The sequence below is a fragment of the Sardina pilchardus genome, chromosome 10, assembly GCF_963854185.1.
Source record: "Sardina pilchardus chromosome 10, fSarPil1.1, whole genome shotgun sequence".
NCBI classification, from domain to species: domain Eukaryota; kingdom Metazoa; phylum Chordata; class Actinopteri; order Clupeiformes; family Clupeidae; genus Sardina; species Sardina pilchardus.
The window spans coordinates 21,921,354-21,931,353 of NC_085003.1; the positions used below are offsets into that span (position 1 = coordinate 21,921,354).

The following is a 10,000-nucleotide window of genomic DNA, read 5'->3' on the forward strand; positions in this document are numbered from 1 at the left end:
ACCTCTGGCATCAATGCCACTGAGACTATCCACAACTGCAGGAGTCCACAGCCATGCCACTGAGACTATCCACAACTGCAGGAGTCCACAGCCATGCCACTGAGACTATCCACATCTGCAGGAGTCCACAGCCATGCCACTGAGACTATTCACATCTGCAGGAGTCAAATGTCGTGCCCCTGAGACTATCCACATCTGCAGGAGTCCACAGACTGCTGAGGCACTAAATGTTTTTAAAGAGACTCTCCCTGACTTACTTGCTTATTATGTGCTGCCTTCTATTCTTTAAAACAGCAGGATATGGAGAAAGAGAGGAGAGGGGAAGAGGAAGGGAGGGAGGGAGGGAGAGAAGGGATGAAAGGAGAGAAGGGAGCGAGGGAAAGAAAGGGATGAAGGGAGAAAAGGGGGTGAAGAGAGGGAGAGAAAGGGATGAAGGGAGAAAAGGGGGTGAAGAGGGAGGGAGGGAGATAAAGGAAGAGAGAGAGAGAGAGAATGATGCTGTTAGAAGGCTTAAGAGGAAGCTTTTCAAAAAGAACAACAAACACCAACATCCGAGCGTCCTTCAATGTCCGTTCATCATTTACGTCACACAACCCCATCAGCAGGGAGGGACAGAACGGGAGGAGGCAAGACAGGAGTTCAGGAGGACACATGAGAGGTGGAGTATGAAATGAGGCCTGGCGTTCATGTTGCTGTTTCTGATCTACACACGACCGCTGTGCCTGTTCCTGAGCCTGTCGCCACACGACCGCTGTCCTGTCCTGTCCTGTCCCTGAGCCCTTAGCCTGCGTCTCCTCAGAATCCATGGGTGTGTGGAGCCTTTTTACACTCCCAGCTTTGATTTCCTGTCACATGATCACAGGTGCTTGCCTCCTGAAGCAGACGGGCTAACGGTCCTGAACCCAAGGTCGGAAGGAGACGTAATTCAGATGGAGGATGGATGGAACCCAAGGTCATAAGGAGATATATTCAGATGGAGGTGTGTGTAATGTAATTGGCTGGGTGGGTTTGGGGAGAGAAGCCGCCTCCATACTCCAGAGCAATGGGGCAAGACTGGAGCACACCTCTCCATATGACTGATGGGACTAATGCTCCTTCACTTTCAGTGTCAGGGACACACAGTCACAAAGACCTTCATACCCGAACGGACACACAAACACACACACACACACACACACACACTTACGCAAAGTAAGGAGCTTTAAGTAAATTAGGTGCACTGTCAAGATTGGATGAACTCTTGAACACCTTTCTCAACCCCCCCCCCCCCCCCCCCCCCCCATCCCCTTTTCCAAAACAGACTAATTTACATAGCCACAGGTCACAGTGTATCTACCTATTCCATATTACTATGATAAATTCTGTTTGGTAAGGCATTTTCTAAACAGCCTTTTCAAAAAACACCATCTCCACTCTCATTAGAGGTGTAGAGGTAATACGGATTTGATATCAAAACAATAACAGAGGAAAAATGGCCGATCATTGTTGTCTCTCGAGCTGAATAGAGAACAGTGATGACGCGAATGTTTACGCATTTTAGTCTAAACCAGACACATTTCAATGCGTTTTAGTGGTTATTATTGTTGTAACTGTATAATGTACCACGTACTGTACATAGCTAAATATGTTGGTCGTCCTAGAGAGAGTAGGCTATTGAATGATTTCACATTGAGAGACACAACCTGAAGAGTTTCTGGACCAACGCCATCACGCCTAGTCTCTGTTTAAAAGCTTTACGTGTGATTGTCCTGCTCGTTGCTGGGTAATGTATGACATTGATAGCACTGATTCATCCGAGCATCAACAGGACATGTTGGCCCAACAGGGCGTGGGCCTAGTGAGGTAATTGAATCAGCGAGAGCGCACCACCATGCGAACCACACGATGGCTTCAGTAAGGATGGTGCCCAGTTAGAAAGCTTTGCCATCTTTTGTTTTCATAATCAAATCATATTACCAGCCAGAATAGACAAGAAATCGCCCGTATTCATTTACCACAACAGTTATACAGTCATGAAACAATCACCACAACAACACAAGGCAAACGCCACAACAGCATCATCTATCTCCGAACACGGGCAATACAGCGCAGGCACAGAACAGCATTGCGCACTCATGGTAATGTGATTTTTGAGAGGAAATGCAGCCCCTTGTACAGAGACGCAAAACTGCACGGACATGTCCGTATGAATGAGGACAGCTGATCACGTCTCCGTCCTTTCTCCCTCCTCCCCGCAACCAACCCGTCCCCGTATAGCCGCCCTGCTGAAACTGCCCCAGTGCTTACCTGCAACCCGGAGGCGAGAGAGAGTGGAAGGTGGAGAGCGAGAACATCTCGGCCCGGTCCGCCATCTTCTTCCAGAAAGGACTCTTCTAAAAAGCGACTGCAAATGCGGTCGGCTCGAGGCCCATTCACAGTCGATGGTGAAGGATGCAGACGAAAGAGAGGAGAGCTTGAGTGCGTGTTTATGTGTGTGTGTGCGTGCGTGCGTGTGTTTGTCCCTAAGGTCCGCCCGCTCGCTGCCGCCACAATGCAGATGCTGTCCGGCCGCGCGACCCCCTGGCTCTTGTCAGATTCGCCAACTCAGCACCATCAAATCAAACCTCACGGTCCACGTCGGCAGAGAGAAATGACGAAAGGACACACACACACAAATAAAGAATAGAAACGAAGTCTGTATGAGCCGAAGCTTTCTTCTCGGAGGAGGCGCAGTAAGACGCCCTGCTGTACACCTGCGGAACCCAGGCGACTCGTTGCTAAATGTCAGCAGCTTCGACGCGACTATCAGCCAGTGGTGCGCGGAGGGAGGCGGCAGACGTAGCGTCGGTGCGTTCTGGGGAGGGGGTGGCGGGGAAGGGAGGGGCGCTCGTTCACACTCTGAGCTCAGTCGCTCCGGACGCTGCGTATAAGGTTTGCGGCAGCAACGCGATGCTGAGTGTGAGCTGAAGCGACGGAGCGGAGCGTAGCAGAGGGGAAAGCACTGCAGATAGCCTTCGCGCCAGCGGACAGATTCCCTCGCAGCATCTCTTTCACACAAACTCTTTCTTCCAGCATATTCATTTGCTGATGACTCGAAAGATCGTTAGCCTACTGTCCCAAAATGCATTGATGTGCTATGTATATTCTTTACTCCACAGGCTACCAAAGAAATAGGTCTAGGCTATGACACGTCTTAGTACTGTCATTTAATCAATGCACAGCTTCACTTGTGTGGCCTGATTCATAAATGTAAATTTGACATCTGGTGAGCATAGTAACATCCACTCTGATCTACCAGTTTTGATGTCATTGTTATATCTAGGGATATATCTAAGGGATATAAGGCATATACAATCACTGCAGATTCCTCTTTGGTTTCCCATGCGGGTTAATACTAGAACAGCAGCGCGCCTCCCACTCCTCCAGAGCGACCTGTGGGATCCTGCGGACTTGGAGGAGCTGTTCACTGCTGGTGGTGCTGAAACCCACCCGTGAACCGCCATGGAGCGCCACGCCATCTACGGCCAGGCGCAGTAAAGACAGGCCCTGTCCAGGAACACGCTGTGCCGCCCTGGCGAGAGCATAGCCAGGATAAGACTGACTAACCCATTCACCGAATAACCGAGAAAGCTGTTTAGATATCTGTTTTCAAAGCTGTTAGGCTACTCTCTCGGAGCCCACATTTAAGGCGATACCGGAATTATGTCGACACGAACAGTTATCAGGTACAGGCTGTGACAACAAGGCACATGACCAGCCAAGCCAACTCAAGAATGCTATTTCCCGAATAACAGAACTGTTCGTATTTCTTATGGATTTCAGTGACAGGCCTAATCAGTGTTTAAAGATGACTTTGATTAGGTCATCTAGGGTCATTAACTCCACTTTCATATTTTATATTAGCCTATTGAACATTTCTTGTCATGATTTTTATTAGAACTATGTCGTCTAGACCAAATGTCTCTGGTTTTGTTATGTGGATTTTACGCTCAATCAAATAGATCTGAATTACAGATCACAAAACAAGTCGGTTAAGATAAACGGCATTACCCAAAATGCAATGTGCTACGGCAACCAATCAACACTTTGTATGTGGAATAGGCGGGACTAAGACGTTTGACCAATGACGATTCTTAATATTCAACAGCAGACAAAGCACACGATGACAGTTCTTGAATACCATTGGACACGTTTTTGTCAGTCATACAAAATTACTTGACGACAGGGGTGTGTTCAGCCAAAAAACGAGGAAGTGGCCAGGACCTCTAACATGCGAGTCCCACGGATTATAACCGTAGCTGTCGGAAATATAACTGATGCAGTAGCGTTAGAGCAGCTTTTTGAAAACAATCGACTCAAATGACTAGCTAACCAGCCACTCAACAATCGATCGACAATTAGGTCTTTGGTCAACGCTATATTGCCATCACTAAAGCGGTACTGCTCTCAACGCTAACTTTGCCATCATGCGATCGAGTCTATCAGATGATTCTTAGTGTCATCACATCCTTTTCAGCGCGATTTTCTGCTCGCCCGCTGTCACTCCCGGTCCTTCGCTCCACTTTCGTAACCCATCAATACCCAACGACACACTTCCACAGACCGCACACCACGATGCAGGCGAATCGACACACTACTGTCAGCGGCGGCGCCTCTCTCAAACCCGGAGCAGCCAGAGGAATATCTTCAACACTCACGACTGACAACAGCAGTCCTACGTTTGGGGCTAGGCTGGCGATTGACGACAGGCAACGGAGGACACCAAGTCCCCGTGGTGCGAATGGGGATGACGACTCTGAAGCCGAGTCCTACCGGGACGGTAGAAGAGACGAGGTCGACCGTGACACTCGCGGAAGAGCCTTTGCTTGGTGTCGAGACTTTCTGTCCGGGTCGTGGAAGACCATCTCTGAACAGGACTTTCAAATCAGTATAGTCAGGTTTGTTGTGACAAGCCAAATATAGTGTATGAAAAATGTGTTCACTCATCTCTTTCAGTAGTTAGCTTACTACTATGGCCTTATCTCATAGTCCCATCTCACTCTCTGTCTCTGTCTCTTGTCCTTGCTCTATGTGTGTGTATGTTTTGGGTTCGCAGCGGAGGACTCAGTAATCTCCTTTACAAGTGCAGTTTGCCAGACCATGTCAGTCCGGTTGGCGATGAGCCTGCCCGTGTGCTTTTACGGATATATGGAGCTATCCTACAGGTACGGAGCACACTCTCGCAGCTAGGTGTTGATTGTGTGAAGTGCCCCGAGAAGAGTCCAGCGCTTCGGCCCTTCTCGCTCTGCTAATTATCAGCGGATCAGGGTCATGAGTAGCCTCACAGCCTTTGCGCTCGACTGTCCTTTGCTTAATACCATTAATATCCACCGCAGATGATAATAAGTAACTAACATGTAGCCCCCAGTTAGTCAGGCATGTTGATGGTGTGTGTAGGTTTTGTCTAGTTGTCAAAAAACTATGCAAAAACTTAGTGTCAGAATTCATGGTATTCTGTAGCCTACATTTATCAGATGGAAAAAACAACACTCATGGAGATAGTTGTGTCAGTGATATGGGGTAGACTAACTGGATAATGGACCGTACTGTAATTGCACTGTGGAGTGGAGTACAACGTGGCATATTAAAGGTCATGATGACTTATGCAATCATGTTATCATGTACATTCAATTCATCCTGTTCTCCCTTCATGTTTGTATGACTGTGTGTGTGCGTGTGTGTGTGTACACTACAGGGGGTGGACTCTTTGGTCTTGGAGAGTGTGATGTTTGCCATCCTGGCAGAGCGAACTTTGGGCCCCCGGCTGTTTGGGATCTTCCCTGAGGGGAGACTGGAGCAGTACATACCTGTAAGGTTCTATCTATTACACACACACACACACACACACACACACACACACACACACACACACACACACACACACACACACAAACACACATACAGACATCATAGAGATACATGCCTCTCTCTCTCTCTCTCTCTCTCTCTCTTTCTCTTTCTCTCTCTCACACACACACACACACACACACACACACACACGTATGCACTTACAAACCTTCGCTTTTGGACAAAGGCGTCTGCCAAATAGCATAACCATAACTGTAGCATAACCGTAGCAAACCTACTTATACAGTACTTTTTCTCTCTTACACACACTCACACACACTCTGATTGTCTGTGCCTTACCTACAGAGCAAACGTCTGCGCACAGACCAGTTGGCCATTCCAGAACTTTCTTCGGAGGTCGCCACGAAGATGGCACGGTTCCACGGCATGAGCATGCCCTTCAACAAGGAGCCCAAGTGGCTCTTCGGGACCATCGACCGGTACACAGATCAGCTCCTGACTTTTACTAGTACTAGGACATGTTCGACAAAATACAACAGTATACCGTCATATCCCGACTATTAGCCGCGGCTTATACATAGATTTTGCAATATTTCTTCAGCTATGAGGTTAATACATGGGGACAGTTAATATGGTGTTAATATGGTTTTGTTTCTTTTAATTTGCATAAAACACAGTCCTGCGGCTTATACACGGGAAATTGCTGTAATGCAATCTACAGTTAACCAACTAATTAGTTAAACACGTGAAAATGTTAATCATTGTCCCCCTGAAAAACAAAGAAAGTTTCAGAATTCTGTTTCAGAGATTTAGAAAAATAAAAGTGGGAAACTTATGGAGATGTAGACATGCACACCCAGACACCCTCCACAGACACACAGACACACACACACACACACACACATACAGTATTTAGCATAAAGATAAAGACAGTTACATAATCTCAGTCCTCATGTCACAGAGCTTATTAGTGCCTAGACACAGAGATAAGATATAGCGAGTGCTCTCAGGACACTCCAATAGTCAAGAGCAGCATGAACACACTGACTGAGCCACGCTTATTCAAGAGACTCTTCAAACAGTAGGCTGTCTCGCTCCAGAGTTTAACAGTGTGTGTGTGTGTGTGTGTGTGTGTGTGCGCGTGTGTGTGTGTGTGTGTGTGTGTGTGTGTTGTCACAGGTACATGGAGCAGATAAAGACTCTGAAGTTTGTCCGGGACGCCCACATAAAGAAGTTCAACAAGCTGATGAAATATGACCTGCCCACTGAACTGGACAACCTGAGGTAAGACTGGAGAGAGAGAGAAGGTGTGTGGGGGGGGGGGGCGCACTTAAAGTGCTCAGTCAGAACCTCCTCATCGGGAGCAGGGTATGACATTAAACCACATGAAACCACTCTGAAGTAGCAGGATGGTGTAGAGGAAGAGAGAGATACAGAGAGGTGGAGTGAAAGAGGAGAGTGAGTGAGGAGAGAGCGAGAATGCGTTAGACGGAGGAGTGGAGTGTGAGAGGTCCTGATATGAGGGCTTGGAGAAGACATGCTGCTGCTGGGTCATACGAGCAGAGATGGACAAGAGTCTCACGGGACACCTGAGTCTGCTGTGGTAGCCGGTGCTGTGTTGGGCTGTGGTAGCCTGTGCTGTGTTGGGCTGTGGGGTGGCCTGTGCTGTGTTGGGCTGTGGTAGCCTGTGCTGTGTTGGGCTGTGGTAGCCTGTGCTGTGTTGGGCTGTGGTAGCCTGTGCTGTGTTGGGCTGTGGGGTGGCCTGTGCTGTGTTGGGCTGTGTTGTTTTCATGCACATCATTTTGTGAGGTTTTGCCTTTGGGTGAAGTCCCCCCCCCCCTCCCCACACACACACACACACACACACACACACACACACACACACACACACACACACTTCAGGGAATATGTGAGTGAGCTTATGAAGGGAAATTGACCCTCACAGCTTAAGCCTTATGAGCAACACCCAGGGGAGGGAGACAGCAGTGTGTGTGTGTGTGTGTGTGTGTGTGTGTGTGTGTGTGTGTGTGTGTGTGTGTGTGTGTGTGTGAGAGAGAGTAGGAGCTGAGATGTTCTGTCAAGCTCCTGGAGTCCTTATATGTGGGCTGTAAGCCAATGAAATACAATACCAAGGACAGTGTGTGTGTGTGTGTGTATGTGTATATATTTGTGTGTGTATTTTTGTGTATGTATGTTATGTATGTATGTGTGTGTGTGTGTGTGTGTGTGTGTGTGTGTGTGCGTGCGTGTGTGTGTGTGTGTCTATATGGCTCAACCAGTTCCCCCTAAAGCTTAGCTTGTGATTAGCAGAACTCAGAGGACCCCACATTCCACACATGCTGGTTCACTAAATCTGTCTCTCTCTCACACTCACACACACACATTTACACAGATATTTACACACACACACACACACACACACACACACACACACACACACACACACACACACACACTCATATACACACACATTTACATAGACATTTGCACACACACACTTATAAACACATCATACACTCATTCTCACCTACTCTTGGGCACAAACACTCACACACACACACACACACACACACACACACACACACACACACACACACACCATTAACCACTTCCTTACACACAAACGGACCAATGTTATGTGGGTGAAAGGTTAGAGCAGTGTGTGTTGGGGGGGGGGTTTGTGTTCTAATGATAATGGAACACTCCACCCCCACTCTTCCTGGTATAATGACCAATATACAGGAAGTGTTAGTTAACCTGAATGCCAGCTATAGACCCCCCCTCCACACAGACACACACACACACACACACACACACACACACAAACCTACACACACACACACACACACACACACACACACACACACACACACACACACACACACACACACACTCCCTATCATGTAACCAGTGGACCTGATCCTTATACTGTAGAGCTGTGTTCAGAGTGTGTGTGTGTGCGTTAGGCAGAGACCGAGATTGCATCACTGCGTTCCATCCATAGTAGTAGTAGAATGCGTAGCTGGTATGTATGAAATACGACTCCGTTTTGACCCATCTATTTCCTGTTCTTTTCATTCTCCTTTTTTTCTCTCTCTCTTCCCCTGTCTTTCTCTCCCTCTTTCTATATCCCTCCCCCTTTCTCTCTCTCCAACAATCTCTTCCTCTTCTCTCTTTTTCCCAATTCTTTCTCTCTCTCTTCCTTCTGTCTCTCCCTCTCTCCTTCCCCCCGACTCTCTCTCTATCCCCCTCTCAGATCACTGCTGGCAGCGACTCATTCTCCTGTGGTCTTCTGTCACAATGATGTACAGGAAGGTAAGATACACACACACACACACACACACACACACACAGCAAGCATATAGAAGCAGGTGGTACCAGGCCCACTAAAATGGACACCTAATTGAATCACGGCTGCATCCGTTCAGGGTGTTGCGTTATGGACATTGTGCGTTTGTGATTGTATCAAGTTAACAGACCAACCGTAAGGTCTGAATGCATAATGTGACTCAGTCGTCCAGTTCTACATGTGTGTGCGGACACGGTCGGTTATTTACATTACATACTGACCTGAACACTTTCAGTCGTCCAGTTGCGCGTGTGTGCGCGCACACGGTCGGTTATTTAAATTACATACTGACCTGAACACTTTCAGTCGTCAAGTTCTACGTGTGGTAGCGGTAGGACTAAGAGAGCACCACATCAACTCTCACATAATGTATCTATTTAATTAACTGATACATTCATTATTATTTTTTTATCTGCGCGTGCGTGGATACGGCCGGTTATTTACATTACATACTGACGTCAACACTTTCAGTCGTCAAGTTTTGCGTATGCGCGGACACGATCGGTTATTTACGTTACATACTGACGTGAACACTTTCAGTCGTCCAGTTCTGGCCCCTTGTGTTTCAGGGAACATACTAATGCTCGATGGGCGCCAGGCGGACGCTCCAGAGAAGCTGATGCTCATTGACTTTGAGTACAGCAGCTACAACTACAGGTACTTGGAAATAAAGTGTGTTTGTGTGTGTGTGTGTGTGTGTGTGTGTGTGTGTGTGACTGTGTTGACTTGTAACTATACTGATTGAATGATGCTGTTAAATGCAGTGTAGGTACTGTTCTTTACCTTTACTGTTGTTCCTGTGGGGGCTTTTGCTTAGCAATGTGT

At 47.6% G+C, this 10,000-nt stretch overlaps 2 protein-coding genes across 2 annotated transcripts in view; one reads left to right on the forward strand and one right to left on the reverse strand.

Moving 5' to 3' along the window:
* mapk8ip2 (mitogen-activated protein kinase 8 interacting protein 2) overlaps positions 1-2,791 on the reverse strand; it is a 62,429-nt gene extending 59,638 nt beyond the window's left edge. The window contains exon 1 of the mRNA XM_062547015.1: positions 2,287-2,791. Within this exon, the coding sequence (XP_062402999.1) occupies positions 2,287-2,351 (65 nt within the window). The 5' untranslated portion in view covers positions 2,352-2,791. The remainder of the gene's footprint in view (positions 1-2,286) is intronic.
* Positions 2,792-4,234: 1,443 nt separating this feature from the next.
* The window catches only part of chkb (choline kinase beta), an 11,909-nt gene continuing 6,143 nt past the window's right edge, over positions 4,235-10,000 (forward strand). The window contains exons 1-7 of the mRNA XM_062547017.1: positions 4,235-4,916; positions 5,075-5,183; positions 5,714-5,827; positions 6,172-6,305; positions 7,006-7,110; positions 9,083-9,141; positions 9,745-9,832. Of these exons, the coding sequence (XP_062403001.1) occupies positions 4,465-4,916; positions 5,075-5,183; positions 5,714-5,827; positions 6,172-6,305; positions 7,006-7,110; positions 9,083-9,141; positions 9,745-9,832 (1,061 nt within the window). The 5' untranslated portion in view covers positions 4,235-4,464. The remainder of the gene's footprint in view (positions 4,917-5,074; positions 5,184-5,713; positions 5,828-6,171; positions 6,306-7,005; positions 7,111-9,082; positions 9,142-9,744; positions 9,833-10,000) is intronic.